The following is an 18,789-nucleotide window of genomic DNA, read 5'->3' as shown; positions in this document are numbered from 1 at the left end:
TTGAAAAAGGCCTGCTTATTGAAGAAATATACCAACCATATTTGTGGTTAGAAAACTCAATATTATTAAAATGCCAGTGCTGTGGTTTAGATCTTAAATGTTTCCCAAAGGCTCATGTCGAAGGCTTTGTCCTCACCTTAGTGCTATGGAAGAGAGTGGAAACTTTAAGAAGTGAGAGGTTGGAGACTGGAGGTCACTAGGCCATGCCCTTGAAAGGGATATTGGGACTCTGAGCCTTCCTCTTCTTCTCTTTCACCTCCCAGTTACCATTAGGTGAGCAGCTTGTTCCGCCATACTCTCCTTGCCATGGTGGACTTCCTCACATCAGCCCAAGAGCAGTGAGTCAGAATAATCCTTTTTTCCTTATGAGTTGATTATCTTGGGGATTTGTTAAACAGTAGTAGGAAGCTACCTAACCCAATTCTCCCCAAATTGAACTGTAGATGCAAAATTATTTAAAGCAAAAATCTAAGCAGACTTTTTTGGTAGATATTAAAGAGCTGACTCTGTAATTCCTATATAAATACAGAGGAACTTGGATTGCCTCATAAAATCCTTTGAAAAGAAGAAATATGGAAGTCTTAAACTAGCTGATATCAAAATGAGCTATATATCCTTAGAGTAATTAAGACAATATGAGAGTATAAATGACATAGACCAAGGGGATAGAAGATACAGACACACAATGTGGTCATTTGATTTTTTATTTTATTTGTTTATTTTTGGTACTGGGGATTGAACTTGGGACCTTGCGCTTTGCGAGGCAGGCAACTGAACCACTGAGTTAAATCCCCGGCCCAGTCATTTGGTTTTTGATAGATGTGCCAAAGAAATTTAATGGTGAAACAAATCTCATCAGATTGTCCTGAAATAATTATGTATGGAAACTAGATAATATGGAAAAACGTGAATTTCAGCCTATATTTTACTCTATAAAGAGATAATAATTTTAAACAGACCTAAACATAAAAATTAAAAGTATAAATCTTGGAGAAGAAATTATAGGAGAGCTGGGCATGGTGGCACATGCCTGTGTTCCCAGCTACTCCAGAGGCAAAGGCAGAAGGATCACAAGTTCAGACTAGCTTGGTTAATTTAGTGAGACCTTCTCTCAAAATTTTCACAGGACTAAAAAGAGCAGTAGAATGTTTGTCTAGCATGCACAACACTCAGAGTTCAGTCGCCAGATACCCCACTCCAAGAAAAAAGAAAAAAAGAAGAAAGAAATATGAGAAAGCTTTGACTTTAGATTCCTCAAGCACTAACTAAAGTGGGGAGGGAAATTGGATTTAATCCAAATTAAACATTTTCTGCTCATCAAGCGATACCTTTAAGAGAATTAAAAGTCAAGCAACAAAATCAGGTAATATTTGCCATAGATGGACCTGACAAAGGACTTGTGTCCAAATTATAAAAGAATGACTTCAAATTAATAATTAAGAAGGAAAAACAGAGACCACACTCCTGGCATTGTGAAGAGCTCTGTGTACCTGCTCTGCAGCAAAACAACTGTAACTAATGAAAGCTACAGTGGGCCTGTGACTTAGGAATTCTATTGGTTCCCAAAGACTGGTTGTAACTGGGTCAGTACAGCTGAGATCTGGATGTTTACCTGGGTACACACTATAGATAACAAGAGGCAGAGGAATCTTCCATTAACTTAATTCACCCAAGTTGTTTGTGTGTCAGGCTGGTCGTAACTTGAGGGTCCACTGTACTCTTATAAAAACACCATTCGAAGTCTCTGAAGTTCTAAGAGCAGGCATACAGCCAACAAAGAAACATATATTCAAGAAAATCTAATAAACTCTTAAACATCTGTGACTAGAGTAGGTGGCACTGGAGCCATGATTGCCCCACACGCCCTGTGACAGAACTGCTGATCAGGTGTGTGTGGCCAGGAAGATCGGGCTTTTTCTTCCCTCAAATCCCAATTGAGGGGCACAAGATCTCATCAGGAGGGAAGGCCTAGCATCAAACTACTACCATAGAGACCTGAGTTTATTGGATGGGACTGTGGAGTAATTTATGGCTTCAGAGCCTCCTTGGAAAGAATGGAGCAATCAGCCAGCAATTAGTGGAGCCTAGCAGCTGTTTGTAATACCAGCAGAGGCAGACAGTCTGGGAAAGAGAGTGAAAAGGCCTGCTAAAATCACTGTACAAATAGGCAAGGCTTTTCTTTCTGGTGAGCGGTATTGAAAGCTTTACAGTGCAGATAAAATAGACTTCACTAAAATAGCCAAGCAGAGTTATTAAATAAGGAAAGGATAACAATAAAAACAAGCCATGGCCAGGGATTTGGCTCTGGTGCCACCACCTGCCTTGCAAGCACAAGGTCCTGAGTTCGATCCCCGGTACCAAAAACAAACAAAAAAGCCAGAAGTGGAGTTGAGGGTAGAAATCAGATCCTAACTGAATTTCCAGTGGTTACTAGGAAGAATAATATTACAAATTATAACTATGGACTTTCCTTCTCTCATGTTTTTTGAAAGACAAAATTATATAAAGTAGTAAAACAATGTCATTAAGTTTTGCAATGTGTCGTCATCTGTTGATATCCATGAGGACTTTCCTTCTCTCATGTTTTTTGAAAGACAAAATTATATAAAGTAGTAAAACAATGTCATTAAGTTTTGCAATGTGTCGTCATCTGTTGATATCCATGAGGACTTTCCTTCTCTCATGTTTTTTGAAAGACAAAATTATATAAAGTAGTAAAACAATGTCATTAAGTTTTGCAATGTGTCATCATCTGTTGATATCCATGAGGATTGGTTCTAACACCTTCTCACCTCCCTGTGGACCAGAAGACATGAACACATTCTTCAGTGGTGTAGTTTTGTTCTTGGAATAAGGTGTGGGCTGCTCGTTGCTTTAAGCCAATATCTGGGAGGTGAGAATCAGAAGAAATCAGGTTTATTCAAGAGCAAGTATCTTGAAAGATGAAAGGACCAACCTCAAGCTCCATTTTGGGGGGACGCAAAGGGCTTTTATAGTGAGGGAAAAGGGTTACAGTGAATAGTGGGCAGAAAGGCTATATGTAGGGCGTGACATTATGGCATGTGCCTCCTTTTGTCTTCTGTGACCAGAACATCTCAATTGACCTCAAACTCCTAGGTCCAGTTCCTGTATTTTACATATTAGTTTTCTGCAAATTAGGACTTAGAGCCACTTACATGCTTTGTATTAGTCCATACACTGAACTAAAGGCTGAGGAGAGCAATTTAAAGATTACCAGATTTTTGGATTCTGTAAATCTAAAAAAAAAAAAAAGATTATTTAACAGTTAACATTGTAATTTAGAATTGGGGGCCAAGGGGAGGAAAACATAATCCTTTGAAAAAACTAGGGAAGATGACAGCCTTGCAAAAGGGCAAAGGAAGGGAGATTAAACTAACTTTGCCAAGAATATTCCCCAAAGGAGCTGCCCTATTATAGTATTTACATATAATGTATACACATCCTACTGTATAATTTAAATTATCTCTAGATTACTTACAATCTAATGCAATGTAGATGCTATGTAAATAATAGTTGTTGTATAGTATTGTTTAAGGAATAATACCAAGAAAAAAAATATTTCTACATATTCAATATGGACACAGTTTTCCCTCCAGGATATTTTCAGTCTGCTTTCAGTTAAATCCATGGATTTGGAACCATAGATGCAGAGTGTCAACTGTATACGTTGTGCTCTGTCTAACATTAATAGCACAAAAAGTGAGGGGATAAAGCTATAGAGGAGTAATTTTCCTATAAGTGGAATTAAGTTAGTATGAATCATGTGTTGTTTCTAAGTTAACATTATAGTAAGTTGTAGAACAACCACTAAGCAAATAACTCATGTAGAAAAGTAAAATGACAGACAAATCTAGTTACAATCAGTAATAACCATGTCAGCTTTACTACTCTATTCAACATGGCAGGTAAGAAAAAGTCACAAAAGGCCTTCAACTGGAAAGGAAGAAGAAAAAATATCTAAGATGACACAATTTTGTAAATATAGAAACTTCATTTAAAAAATACTACTAAAGTAAACAGTCACCAAGGGTGCAAGATATAAGGTCCACATACTGAGTCAATTAAATTTCTATGCAATTTCAGTGAATAATCTAAAATGAAATTAAAAGAACCAGGGATTTAGCTCAGTGGCACTGCGCCTGCCTCATAAGGGCAAGGTCCTGAGTTCAATCCCTGGTCCCCCCACCCAAAATGTAAGAAAACAATTCATTGTCTTTAGAATAAAAAACAAAAGAAGTATAAAAACATTGAAAGAATAAAAAATTTAAATAAATGGAAAGACATCCTATCTTTATGGATTGAAAAACTCAGTATTTTTAGTATGACAGTAATCCCTAATTTGTAGCTTTAATACAGCCTTTCTCAAAAGTTCAAGTTGTATTTGTGTAGAAATTTACAAGGTGACCCTAAATTTCATATGGAAAGATCAAAGGTCTAAAGTAACTAAAACAGTTTGAAGAGGAAGAATAAAGATTCACACTTCCTGATTTCAAAATGTGCTGCAAAGCTATACTAATGAAATGTGACACTGGTGAGAGAATAACTTAGAAATCAGTATGGATCAGTGGAATGGAATTAAGAATACAGAAATCCTCACATCTACCATAAACTTTTTTTTTTTTTTTTTTTAACAAAAGTGACAATGAAGAAAGAACAGGCACAGGCTTTTCAACCAGCAGTGCTGACAACTGAATAGCTACATGCAAAATATATCGTACTTCACAATAAACAAAAATTAACTCAAAATGGATTAGACTAAAGGTCAGAGCTGAAACTATCAAAGTCTTAGAAGAAAAGATTGGAATAAAATTTTGTGAGATCAGTTTTGAATTCTTTGATATGATGTCAAAAGCACAAGCTGCTAACAAAAAGGTAGAAAATGAGAATTTCTGAAGTGTGGTGTGTGATGAAAATGTTCAGAAGTTGATTTTGATGATTGCAGAACTCTGAATAAACTAAAAACCATTGAATTTTACACTTCAAGTGGATAAATTTCATGTATGAGAATTACCTAAAAAAAGAAAGAAAAGTAAAATATGCACATCCACACAAAATATTTTAATAGGTCTTTCAGAACAGAAGATAAATATTTGAAATCATATAAAGACGCTAAACATCCTTGTTATTCAGGCAAATGACAAATAAAACCATAGTGAGATATACTGTATGCCAAACATAACAACAGAATTATGAAGGCTGAGAGTCCAAGTGCCTACTTTATAGAGATTCTCTCCCATTACCTTCTCATGACTGCCATTGGTTACGAAACATACCTCTAGGTGATACTCTGGCGTTACATCTTTTTGGTAACCTTGATGTGCTTTTCACCAATATGACGTGTTGGACTACTGTTAGAGTTCACTCACTGTTCATCTTGCAAAATATATAGCATGAATCTACAAGAAAAAAAAACATTTACTGTATGACTGTCAAGTTTTAATCTTGGGCTGTCAGGCCATCTATTCCCAACGTAGCAAATAGGTTACTTGTTGGAGGTTTCTCTCTTAGACTTGTAGTTACCTCTTCTCAGTCTTTCTGTAAATGGAAAATAAGGCACTTTCTATGTACCAAGCAAGAACATTCTATATATAGTTATTGAAGATCAGAGAGACTTCAGTGAAGCTCAAGGTAGGACAGCAGAGGAGTCATTGTGTATTTCATTCAGGTTTGTCAATTAGAAAGCCCTTGTTCTTTTGACTGTTACATTGCCTCCAAGGTAGGAATGTGTTGATTTTTTTTTTTTAACAGTGGACTGTCCTTTTGAATTTCACTAATTTTTTTTCCGAGAACCTATAAAACATGCAACATGAGAATTTGTTTTTAATTAGCCAGGCATGGTGACACATGCCTATAATCCCTGCACTCAAGAGGTTGAGGCAGGAGGATTGTTGAGTTTGAGGCCAACCTGGATTACATAGTAAGACCCTGTCTCAAAAAACAAAAACAAACATAGTAACAGTTAACTTTGTATAAAACTATTAATTAACACAGTAATTAGTAGTACTTATTGTATGCAGGCACTGTGTTGGATATGCTGTGGTGAAATATTGATCCTGACTCTTAAATTCAGTTGAGCAGAAAAAGCAAGTATGCAAATAAACATTTGTAGAACAGCTAGAAAATTGTAATGATAGAAATCTCTCGTAAGTACAATGATAAGCATATGGAGGTGTGATTAGCTGTGCTGGAGTGGCCGTGGAAGGTGAGACAACTGAACATTGAAGTCTTTGAAGGAGTTTGTCATTTGATAGATGGGTGCCTATTTCTGTGCTGTGACTACCTGCGGAAACCACTTGTTCGTAAATACAAGTATTAGGTTTAAGGAAACTACTTAAAAGTAGAAAAATTCATTGTTAGTTTATAGGAATGTTATGTTCCTTTAATAACTTTTTAATAACTAGCTGTGTGTTCAGATATAATTAAAACTCCTTAGCAAAACACCAAAGCCGGAGAAGGGAAATGCTTTTTGCTATCCTGTTTCTCAAATTACATTGCAAACAACTAGCTATTAAAGTTTGTTAATTCTGTTCCATCTGGGTTTTGGAATTTCAAGTTAAATTGGCATTGTAAAAGAAAAATTTGTGAGTTTATGAATAATTTGTTGTGCTCTCATATGAAACTGCAGTAAATTTGGCAAGTGAATATGTTTGGAATACGTGCATTTTCTGCCTTAGTCTGTTTTAGTCTCTTTCCTTTTACTGGGACAAAATACAACCGCAACTTACAGGAGAGGTTTGTTTTGGCTCATGGTTTCAGTCCCTGGTCACCTGGCTCCAAGACAGACAGGATGGCAGAGGGCATGCTGGAGGAGAAGATGCTCCATCCCCCAGCCTGGAAACAGAGCAAAGGGAGGAGCCAAGGATAACAATACGCCCTTCCAGGTCATGTCCCCCAGTGACCCACCTCTGACCAGGCCCCACCTCTTCACAGCACCTTCAGGGGGTAAATCCATTCATGACTATAGCGCCCCCATGATCCAATCACTTTCCAAATACTTGAGACTTTAGGGGGACATTTGAGATTTCAACCACTAAACCGTAACGTACTCTTTTCAGGAGAAAAGCTTTAAACTATATTTGTAACTTTTCTAGATGTAAATTATTTATCTCACACAAATGTATGGTAGTATAACAATGGTTAGTCTCTGAACATTCTTTCACAAAATGTGTATTACTCTATAGGATTTTGAGTAATTTCTAATATCTCTGTAGTTGTTTCCTAAAAAATTAGTCACCAGTGTTGCAATAAATGTCTTATTAAAGCTAATTGTCAATATATTTGGTGTCTTTTTTTTCTCCTCTCTAAGTACTGAGGACTGAACTTGGGGATTCTGTACTATGGAGCTACATCCTCAGCCCTTTCTTTTTCTTTTTCTTTTTTTTTTTATTTTGAGACAAGATCTCTCTGAGTTGCCTAGGCTGGCCTCAGACTTGTGAGCCTTCTGCCTCAGTTTCTTAGGTAGCTAGAATTACAGGCATGTGCCCAATTTTTTTTTGGTTATTGATGTGTTTAGTTTTGTTCGCTGGCTCATGCATTTATATTTTGCTGTATCCATTTAGTCTTCTGTCTCATTATTTATTCCCCTTGGAATAAATATAGCACAGTGAAAGGGAAATGGAATCTTCTAGTTTGGCCTGCTTTGATATGGCCACATTTGTACTGCTTTTGCTTTGGGACGCATGGAGCGTAGGAAGGGTACCTGCCACCTAAGGTATGTTTGGCAAGTGAGCATAGACAATTCTGGAAAACAGGAAATCTACTTATAGGTCTTAAAAACAGTGACTGGCAACCATCACGACTGACGGGCTGGGATTTTACTTGTTTTCTGTTTTGGTTGTTGTAATGACTGATATTTTGCCCTCCACAGTAAGTTACGCTTCCATTGTACAGTGATGGAGGAGGTTTCCGATATATACTATGTTTGGGAAAATGTATTTAAGTCTATGTGCATTTTCTATAGTAATTTGAATGGCAGTACACTCTGAAATTACTGGTTGGGTTTAAGGTAATCGTTATCTTATGAAATTATATTATTAATGAATCTAGCAGTATATTCTAAATGAAACTATATTGTGTTCTAAGTTATACAAAAAATTTATTAAAATCAGTGTCTCTGGTTAACCCAAAGTAATTAAAAGGAGGTACTTCCTTTTGTTTATGAATACAAGTCAAAGAAAGAAAAATATATTTCATTTTTAGATTATATAAATGGTGGAGAACTTTTTACTCATCTTTCTCAAAGAGAGCGTTTCACAGAGCACGAGGTGCAGATCTATGTTGGAGAGATTGTGCTTGCCCTCGAACATCTGCACAAGGTAAGAGCTTTGTCCCTGGAGTTTCCCTTCAGGCAATCTTAACTGAGGTACTGATGGAGCTAAACGAGCTAATGTTTTCACACATCACTGTCCCCTGCAGGTTGTGACAGCACACTTCTAGAGTACTTCTGGTTTTCTCAGGTGAAACTGAAAAATCTCCTTTCTTACTGTAGTTGCGTTGTAGAGCAGTTTTTTGGCTTTCGTCATGAAAAGACCCAATGCTTCACTTAGTATAAAGTATCATTAGAATGAAAGCTTTTAATTCCTAAGGTAACCTATAAAATGAAGCCATAAGTAATAATACATATTTACTTAGTTGTGACTTACTTTATTGTGGACTCTGCCGATGTGTTATCAGGATGTGTTTCCTGATCATATTAGAGAATAAGAGTTATTTTTCACTCTCTTCCACTAGGTTTTTTTCCATTTATTTTGTCCTGGATACCCTCTTCTGCTCCTACCCCTGCCTTCCTTCTCCATTGCCTCTATGCAGCATGAGCTCAGTTACTAAAACCTTTAAATGGAATTCCTGCCCATGGCCCTGTTTGAACACTGTACAAATCAGTTTAAAGTTTTAAAATACTATTACAGGTGGTCTTAATCTTGATGAAGGAAATTATGACTTCAGTATTAAAACTTAATGAAGATGCATTATTGTAGAAGCAAATAGTTATTACATAGGCTGAGCTTGTGTGTTTTCCTTAGAGACAGAAAGTACTAAAGTCCTTTTTACCAAAGGGATGTGAGACCATTAGGAGACAGCATGACTTGAGTCACTCTGTTACAGAAATCTTGGTAGGATATGAAGCGTTCTTTGTCGTGTTGTATTCAGGCCCTACCCTGGCTTAGGATAAACAGAGTTGAAAGTGCTGATTATAGAGTACAGAAAAAAAGAGGAGAGAATTAAAGGGAAAAAGCAAGAAGAGGGAAGAAGTTTTTGAAGGTCCAGGAAGATCCAAACAGCAAGATAGAGGCAGTAGATATAAAAGGCTGTGAGAAAAGGTTCTGGGGAGGTGTAAGAAAAAAAGGCAGGGTCAAGAAAAGGGTGGATCTAACTCAGAAACAAGACTGCTCAGATGGAGAGAGGGTTCAGAACAGGAATCTTAAGAAGAGCGAATGAGAATGTATGAGAACAGGGAGCACAGGAGAGCAGGCAGCTGAAGAAGAGCTGCATCGCCATGGCAAGGAAGGGAGCCATGAAACCCTGGTGGGACTGGAGTCGTGGGACATGTGTATACTTCTTTTGATAGAATTTTCAGCTGCATGCTTTTGCCTATGAGTGTTTTCGCAGGATATAAAGTAAAGATGTCTTTATATATGAAACAAATTGGAGCTGGGAATGGGCTGGCTTTGAAATTTATGATTAGATATAGTATGTTATATTATAAAAATCATGGTAGAGTTCATCGTAAGTAGCAGAGTAAAAACAAAAAATAGAGTCTCAATGGATAAATTAGAAAATTCACTTTTTAATTTATGTGAAGCATTTAATTTTGTTCATTCTGTTATTTCAATGAAAATCTGAATATTAGTATTATTAAACAGTAGTAAGAAACATGCAAGTAGAGAACCTAATGAATACCAGATGTAACTATGACTGATATGAATTGAAGGTGTTATAGTAAATCAGCTAGATCTCAGCTAACTTGCTCAGTAACCCTAAAAAACTACATATAATACAAATCCAGCAGTATAATCTTAACATAGATACTCACACTAGGTTTCATAGGATGAAGCAAATATGGGAGTTTACTTGGAAGTGATGAGGTAGGTAAAACATATACTAAGTTATTTGTTCCTTAAAATCTTTTCTGAAGAGTGCTTTAAGAAGTAAAATTATTACTGGTTGTTAGATGTATATAATGCTGTAAATCAAACGTCTGTTCAGTATACACTCAAGATGTTTTCCTTCCTGTCATTCCTGTAAAACACTGAAATCATGAAGAGAAATTGGTTAGTATTTTTCTCTGTGTAATTTTTATTTCAACTTTGAGAGATTATTAAAAATCTGCTCTTTCATATGGCTAGTGCTGAGGAAAGCAATATTTCTGAGTTTAAAAACATTTGATCCAGGCTAACATAACTATAAGCATGACATAGAAAACTCTTATAGATCAATCCCTTTGTAAATAATTTCAGTAGATTTACTTATATAATTGAAGTAATAGTTGAAGTATTTTCCTATAAAACTTACATGCAAGACAAAGCCAAGAGATACACAGTTGTGTGCCGTATGACATTGGACAGACCACATGTACAGCAGTGGTCTTATAAGATTTTAATGGGACTGAAACATTCCTATCACTTGGAGATGTCAGCCATCATAGTACAATATATTACTCACATATTTATGATGGTGCTGGTATAAATATAACTGCTGCATTGCCAGTTATATAAATGTATAACATATAATAATACTTGATAGTAAACAACTGTTTCTGATTTATGTATTTATTATACTTTTGACTATCATTTTAGAGTACACTCATGTTTATTTTTTAAAAACAGAATACCATGTTAACACCACCAGCAGCTTTATACATCTCCATTTACTGTGTTATCATTTTCTCTTGTGCTTGACTTATCTTGTGTTTTGTTCAGTATAGCCCTAGGAGCAACAAGGTATACTATATATATATATTTTTAAATGTATTATATACACCATATATATGGCATACGCACACACACCCCACATAACCTAGTTGTATTGTAGGAAATTCCATCCAAGTTTGTGTAAGCACATGCTATACTTACATGATCACAGAATCACCTGAGAGCGTGCTCTTAGTATATATCCCTGACATTAAGCATCACATGACTGTATAAATATTATTCAATTGAATTGATTTCCTTATTTAGAATAAAAGATAAATTAATCTGTGATCTTTAATTTTTATGTTTAAGAGTCTGCTATTCAACAAGCCTTTGTTAATCACCTGTTTGACACATGGCACTGTGCTAGGTACTGGATAAAGGTTTAAAAAGTGAGAAACAGAATTAGTGTATGAGTAGAGAATATTAGTCATTTGTAGGTAAGTACAGTATAAGCATAGATGCTATAAGATGAAAAACAGGAAATGACCAGAATGGAACCTGGTTAGTTAGAAAAGTTTTCTGAAGCCATTAGGAAGTCACAGATGACAATTGGCTAAGAAGGCACCTGAAGATCATCTGGAATGAGTGTGAAATAAGCAGAGCAGCAGAAAAAAAGCATTAGCCAAAGCGGGCAGTGGGGTGGCCTAAAGAGCTGGTCCAGCAAGGGTAGACCATTTGGTACAAAGAAAATGAAGACTTGATTGGAGAGTTCCAGGGAATGCAGCAAATGAGCCTCCGAGAGAGAGAGAGAGAGAGAGAGAGAGAGAGAGAGAGAGAGAAGAGAGAGAGAGATTTGCATTTGTCCCAACAGTTGCATAAAATCCTGTGGAAAGAAATGCCTTCAAAAAAGAAAAGAAGTAGATAAGAAAGACTGTCCAATTTTATTTTTAAACTATTTTAAAATGCATATTTGTTTGTTTTTACAGTTGGGAATTATATACCGTGACATTAAGCTTGAGAATATTCTACTTGATTCTAATGGCCATGTGGTGCTGACAGATTTTGGTCTGAGTAAGGAGTTTGTGGCTGATGAAGTGAGTATTATATTTTAATTTGAAGTTAGTAATAGCAGAATGTAAACAAGGGTGAAAATTAGCCATAAAATAACCATTTAACAAGGCAGTACCATATGGATTATGGACTTTTGTGCAAATTTGTTCAAAGGAACATTTTGACATGAGTAAATGCAAAGATTATTATTACCATGGAATCATCCTGTTAAAATTGCAGCAAATCTTTCATAGATACATCAGAATTCTCCAGTTTAGCAACAAAACGACTATGTTCTCAAGTGACCCCATAAAATATATAAAGTATAACTAAAAATTAAATAATGGTTTAAGCCCTTTGGCAGTCTTATGGTTTAGATGGTGGCCAATAAAAACTCACAAAACAAAGCACGTATCATTTACATTATAGTTACTAAGGGACATGCTATGATGGTCCTTTGAATTCACTTCATAGGAATGACAAGGATCTACTAATTCTTCAATAATCTTGCTGGGTTTTATACTTGAACTAAAATATAGTAGCTAAAGTGCAGGTTTTATATATAGAAGGCTTTATATTTTCAGTATTAAGTATAATTTGTTAATATTACAAATGCATTAATTACATTTAAAATTGTACATCTATTGACTGTAATTAAATATTTATGTAGCAATCATAATAAAAGTTATATTTTATAACTAAAACAAGTGAATTTGAATATCAGTTTTGGTTTTTATCCAGGAAATTTCTGGTGTAAACACAGAATCATAGTAAAATTTTTGTGATGCAGGCCTTTGTTGTATAACACATCATTCATGAGTTCCAAATTAGGTTCTGATTGAGCATCGCTAATCTAAAAATCCAAAACCCAAAACAGTTTGAGCATTGATATAATGCTCAAAATGAAAATTTTACAGATCACAGTAAATACACTCATACAACACAGTATATTTAATATCCTCAAGAGATAAGATCCCCTCCTTAGACCCCTTCACCTAGATATATATTTTTCACACACACCCAAATTCCCACAACAAGCCCACCACCCACAGAAGTTAATAAAATGACACATATTAGGCCCCATGTGCCAAGGGCAGGTCCTCCAAAACACTCCACTCAGGGCCAGCCAAGGCCTCTAAGCTTTCTTCACTGTGTACACTATTTTGTGTAGTTTTGCTTATTCTCTGTTCCTTGTTCTAAAGATACTTTTGAAAATGTTAAAAGGTCCTGCAGATACTCTTATGGGTAAGAGTGACAAGAAAAAGCAAAAACAGTTAAGATTATCTCTAGCACAAAAAGTCAAGCTGTTGGAGAAACTGGACACCAGAGTAAGTGTGAAATGTCTTACAGAAGAAAATGGCTTTGGAGTGACCATCATAGATGACCTGAACAAACAGAAGGGTAAACTGTTGAAGTTCTATGCTGAAAATGATGAACAGAAGCTAATGAAAGATAGAAAAACGAAGATCTCAATTGTGTATCAAAAGAGTAGATCCATGAGGTCACAGTGAACACATGCCATTTCATGAGATGCTAATCATGAAGCAAAGATCTATTGAACTAAAAATAGAAGGTAATTGAATGTTCAACAGGCTAGTTGCAGAAATTTAAGAAAAGGTGCAACATTAAATTTTTAAAGATCTGTGGTGATAAAGCATCTACTAAAATAAAGCAGGGAAGAAATCCTTTGGCGAGTTTATCAATGTCATCACTGAGGAAAATATGACACCAGAACAAGTCTGTGACACTGATGAAGTGTCACTGATCATGCGTCATCACCTAGGAAAATGTTGGCTCTAGCTGATAAGACAGCCCCACCAAGGAATTAAGGTTGCCAAAGACAAAATAATTATGCTGGGATGCACTACTGCAACAGACTCACACAGTGTAAACTTGGTGTGATAAGTGAAAGCTTGTGTCCCTAGTGTTTTAAAGGAATGGATTTCTTATCAGTCTGTTATTATGCTAAAAAAAAGGCATAGATCACCAGGGGCCTCTTTCCAAATTAGTTTCAGATTTTGTAGCAACAGCTCATGCTTTTGCATGGAAACTGCACTGGATGAAGACTGCAGTGTTTTGTTTTTCCTCAGGAGCTGTTATGCTTATGCTCCAGGTGAAGTTCTCAAAAATAACATTTATGCCATGTACTTTCCCAAATGTGACTGTTAATTCAGCCATGTAATCAAAGAATCCTTAGATCGCTGAAGATAAATATAAAAACACTTTCTTGAACCGCATGCCAGCAGCATTGAACAGTGGCTCGGTTGTGAAAGGTTTTCAACAGGAATTTAGCATGACGTATGCTGTTGCCAATGCTTAGCACTAAAGACATAGGTGTACACCTCCTGGAACAACCTGTGACCTGTGGCTGTTTGGTGATGTCGGTGAACAAGGTGATGACTTTGAGGATTCTGTATGTCAAGTGAGAAGGAAATTATCTCTAGCATCCTTACCTAAGCAAAAAATACATCTTTACAACCTGCCAGTAAATGGGAAGAAGTAGATAGCAAGGAAGTTTTCAACATTGATGATGAGACTCTACTTATTCATTGACCGATGGTGAAATAGTTGAAAAGGCCTGAATCAGGTGACCATGATAATAATGATGATGAAAATGTCACTGTTAAACTGAAGAAGTGCCTATAAATAGCATGGTGAAAATATGATAGGGTTATGATGGACTTGAGCAGAGTGTATTCACAACAGAACAAGAAGTCGTGTCAGCGTAAATCAAAGACTTCTAAGACAAGGGCTATTATTACGAAGGCAGGTAATTCTAGAGGGCACATTCAGAGCATCTCTTAATCCCTGAATCCCTTAATTCAGAGGACCAGTTCCCTGGCCCCTCAACTGCTTCTGATGTATCATCTCACTGAGAAATAAAATGCAGTGTTCAGGAACCTTTAAACCAAGACACAGCATTTCCAGTGGCAGCTGAAGTAGCCGCTGTTTATTGTTGCTGCTGTTTAGCAGCTGACACGAGGTTCTGCTGATGCCTTAGTGCTGCCTAGTTACCATGAACTCCGGACTTTTTGCAGCAGTAATGTTGAGTCATATTTTTTAAGGTTAAATACTGTATGTAAGTAAATATAAGAAAATGATTGTTTATTGGTTGCATATAAATTTTTAGTAGGAATGATGTGATGCCAAACAGCCACAGGCTGCCCATGTGGGTGGCTGAGAGAGTGACAGCTTTGCTTTCTGATGGTTCATTAGAAGTAAATTTAGGTTCATGCACACAGTTATATGAAACATTTATAAGATTGCATTCAGGCTATGTGCATAAAGTGTATATAAAACATAAACAAATTTCCCATTTAGACTTGAGTCCCATCCTCAGGCTATTCTTTTTTGTGCATATATCCCAAAATCTGAAAAAGGCAGAAACCTTAAATACTTGTGAATTATCCATTTTGGATAAAGGACAATCAATTTGTACATGTACTTCTGGTTACCTTTGGGAGTATTGCCAAAGCAATCCTAAGTGAGTAAGATAAGTAGTAAAATTATAAAAAGTAAAGATCCTCATTTTTATCATGTCTATATTTGTTCAGTTCATTTATTCAGTAAATATTTTTGATCACCTACCTATATTCTATTAGATAATGCAATGATACATAAAATAGAAATGATCTCCACCATGGTGAAGCTGGGATTATAACAATAAATTGGTTGTGTTTGACAGAAAATAAATAATTACATGAATTTTGAGAAATTTACTTCCAAGCTACTTCATAAAAATTTTAGTGGCAACTTCCATAAAATGTAGCAGATTTATGTGTTTACTTTTGCTTCCTCACTAAACTCCACAGCATAAAATAAAAGGGTGAAATGGGCATATACTCAAAAGGGAAACAAGACAGTAACAACCACATTTTGGGTAGCAGAGGGCATCACAGTGAGCTATGTGACATCCAGAAAACAGCTGGATCCTAAACCAGTAAGGTGAGAGAGCTAAAAGCTGTTGCTTTAAGTCCCTGTCCAGAAAGGCTTAGGAGTCAGAGGTACCAGATATTCCTCAAAGTACAAGTGGAGGTAATGCAGCGCCAGAAGATTGGTTGGAAGTCCACATGAGAAAGAGGTAGTATGCAGATGCCGTCTCTGCCACTCTTTATTCCCTTAGGCAGCTGTGCCTTCTCACCCTCAGAGAAGTCTGTAAAGGTCAACTGGATGGGCTTTGGGTTCAGGGACAAAGGGCACAGCTGTGGATGAGGACACCAGATGGGGAAGAGCAGGGAAAGTGAAAAGTGACACAGAACTAGACAACTTCTGTGACCTCCTTCCACCCCCTCAATCTGAGCGCAGTGATGTACCTGACAGGACTGCAGAGGATTCCTGTCTGAGAAACCAGGAACCAAACTCAATAGATGCTGTCGTCTCCCGGTTTCGTGAGTGAACCGGCCCAGACAGATCTCCCTACCGAGCAGCCTATGACCAGACTAGCTCAGCCTGCTTGTAGTGATGTCAGGATTTTTTTCATATGTTTGTAAGGATATTTCAGTATAACTAGTTCCTTCTGTGCTAGTATATTTTTGAGAAGGAGTACAGAGGCTTAAGAAGACTGCCAGAGTCCCTGGTATGTAGAATACAGGGCTACTTGTGTGCAGAGAGATTCTGTGATCACATTTTTCTCTTTATGTAGAACCATTCATTTTGCTCATTCACTGCATTGCTGTTTGTTGAGGGCCTTCCGTGTGCTGGATGTTAGGATAGGTTCTAGTAATACAACAATAAAAGAATCACTTAAAGAATATGTATAGACTGATGATTCAGCAATAGGGAAAAATGGACCTGGGCCCTGGATAATATCAAGATGGTAGAACTCTATCTTAGTCACTTTTCTCATCCCCGGGACACAATACCCAACACCCACAACTAAAAAGAGAAGAGGTGTGTTTTGGGTCATGTTTCAGTCTATAGTTGACTGGCTCTAAGTGAGGGTGGTATGGCAGAGGGGGAGAGCTGCTCATGGCTTGGCACACAGGAAGCAGTCAAGGGAGGAGCCAGGAATGGACATAGAACCTTCTGGATCATGCCCTCAGCGACCCACCTCTCCAACCAGGCCCTACTTCCTAATGGCAGCCAGCTCTGATGACTATAATCCAGTCGCCTTCCAAAGGTTCCCACCTATGATTGCATGGGTGGGACATTTAGATATAAACCATTATCTGAATATTTAGGTGCACATCTAGATAATCTTCTTTAACTCTCCTTTCTCTCACCACTTTAGTATGCCTAGTTTTCCCTGTTCCCTGTCTTCAAAGTTTTTAAACGGAGAGATGGCTCGATGGATGAACTAATCATTAGGGAAAGAAAAACATCTCAGAATTTCATATTCCCTTCCAGCTGTTGTCCTGTTGTTCTCCTTTGTCAATATCTGTACACTGTCTCTACTAATACTCATGTCATGCCCTCCTTCATCACTGCAGTTTGGCTCACAGCCCCTTACTGCTCTGACCTCAATTTACCAGTACATTGTTACTGACCTCAATTTTAGTTCTTTTTATTCCTCATCTTGCTTGACTGCCTACTAATGCTGAAATCTGTGACATCTCTAAGGCTTTTGGGATTTGGGAGGTTGTTTTTTTGTTTTGTTTTTGTTGTTTTTATGGTGTTTTGTTTTGTTTTATCAGAAAAACGAAGAGGAACAGTTGCCTTCAACATACATACAGTTCCTGTTGTGTTGTGAGGAACAGGGCTGGGGTGGGGGAAGCAGTTCAGCTGGAGAGGTTGAGTTGAATTATCCGTTAGGCAAGCAAGCAAAGATGTTCAGTAGATATATGTGTCTGGAATTTGACAGAGAAATTTTGTCTGGTTAAATCTAGAATTTGCTGGTACTGTATGTAAGTAATATTTAAAATCATGAAAATGGATGACAATACCAACAGTAAGCATAGGAAGAAAAGAAAAAAGGATAAATCTGAACTCTGGGCTGTAGCAACATTAAGAGTAAGGAGAGGAAGAGGAGCAGGCAAAGGAAACTGGGAAACGGGCTGGGAAGAAAACAGGCAAATGTGTTGTCTTAGAGCCAAGTGAAAAAATGTTTCAAGTATGAAATGATTAACTGTCAAAGACTGTGAAGGTGAGCAGATTAAGGTTGAGCACTGGCTCAATTTAAACACTAAGTAAGAGAAAGCAGGAATAATTTACTATTATCACATCCATAGATAATTATTTCTGTAAAAATTAATAGTGGAGTTATGTGTAGATGAAGTGGGCTCAAGAGAGGTTTTTCGTTTTGGGGGCTTTTTTTTTTTTTTTGCTTTAATGAGTGAGGAATGACAGATGATAGTGCTCGTTAAAACAGCTCTGAAAAGGAGCTGGGAGTGGATATAGTAATACAGGAGCAGAAGGGCACAAGCGCAGCAGCACTGTCCTCCATTGGGATAACATCAGTGGTCCCTTACTAACACTGCCCTGAGGGCCTGGGCACAGATGTGAGTAGAGGATAAGTGGCAGGGGAGCTTTTGCACAGAAGGTCTTTTCTGATGGCGTCCATTTTCCCACTGAGAGAGGAAGGGAATGGAGATTTTAGAAGTTTGAAGAGAGAAGGAAGAAAATATAAAATAACCAAGAAAGGAGGAAAAGGAACAGATCAGGGAGATAAGTGCTTTTGCTGCTGAGCATTGAAGGCCTGCTGGAGTTTCATGATCATGACTTAAAGTAAAATTGATCAATCTGATTGTTTTTCTCCAGCCACATTTACTTGCAGAGGTGCCGGTGAAGAGTTAGTGGTGGACTGAATTTTATTTTGTTTTAGTACCCTTACTTCATGTGTATGTTATCCTGTGTTTTTGAAGTATACATGAATGGCATTCTGTTGCAAGTTGTGGGGTTTTTTGTTGGGTTTTTTTTTTTTTTTTTTTTT

The 18,789-nt window shown here is 37.0% G+C and overlaps 1 protein-coding gene across 2 annotated transcripts in view; it reads left to right on the top strand.

Annotated features, from left to right (window-relative positions):
* Rps6ka5 (ribosomal protein S6 kinase A5) overlaps positions 1–18,789 on the top strand; it is an 86,734-nt gene that overhangs the window by 18,164 nt on the left and 49,781 nt on the right. For both annotated transcript variants that reach the window (XR_002025092.2, XM_019206367.1), the window contains exons 2-3: positions 8,221–8,336; positions 11,858–11,965. Coding sequence is in view for 1 of the 2 variants with exons in the window: in XM_019206367.1 (XP_019061912.1) it covers positions 8,221–8,336; positions 11,858–11,965 (224 nt within the window). In the remaining variant the exon portion in view is untranslated. The remainder of the gene's footprint in view (positions 1–8,220; positions 8,337–11,857; positions 11,966–18,789) is intronic.

This window comes from Fukomys damarensis, unplaced genomic scaffold (assembly GCF_012274545.1).
Source record: "Fukomys damarensis isolate Sample0158 unplaced genomic scaffold, DMR_v1.0_HiC HiC_scaffold_21, whole genome shotgun sequence".
NCBI lineage: Eukaryota > Metazoa > Chordata > Mammalia > Rodentia > Bathyergidae > Fukomys > Fukomys damarensis.
The sequence above is the reverse complement of the archived record's forward strand: the minus strand, read 5'-3'. Positions and strand labels throughout refer to the sequence as shown.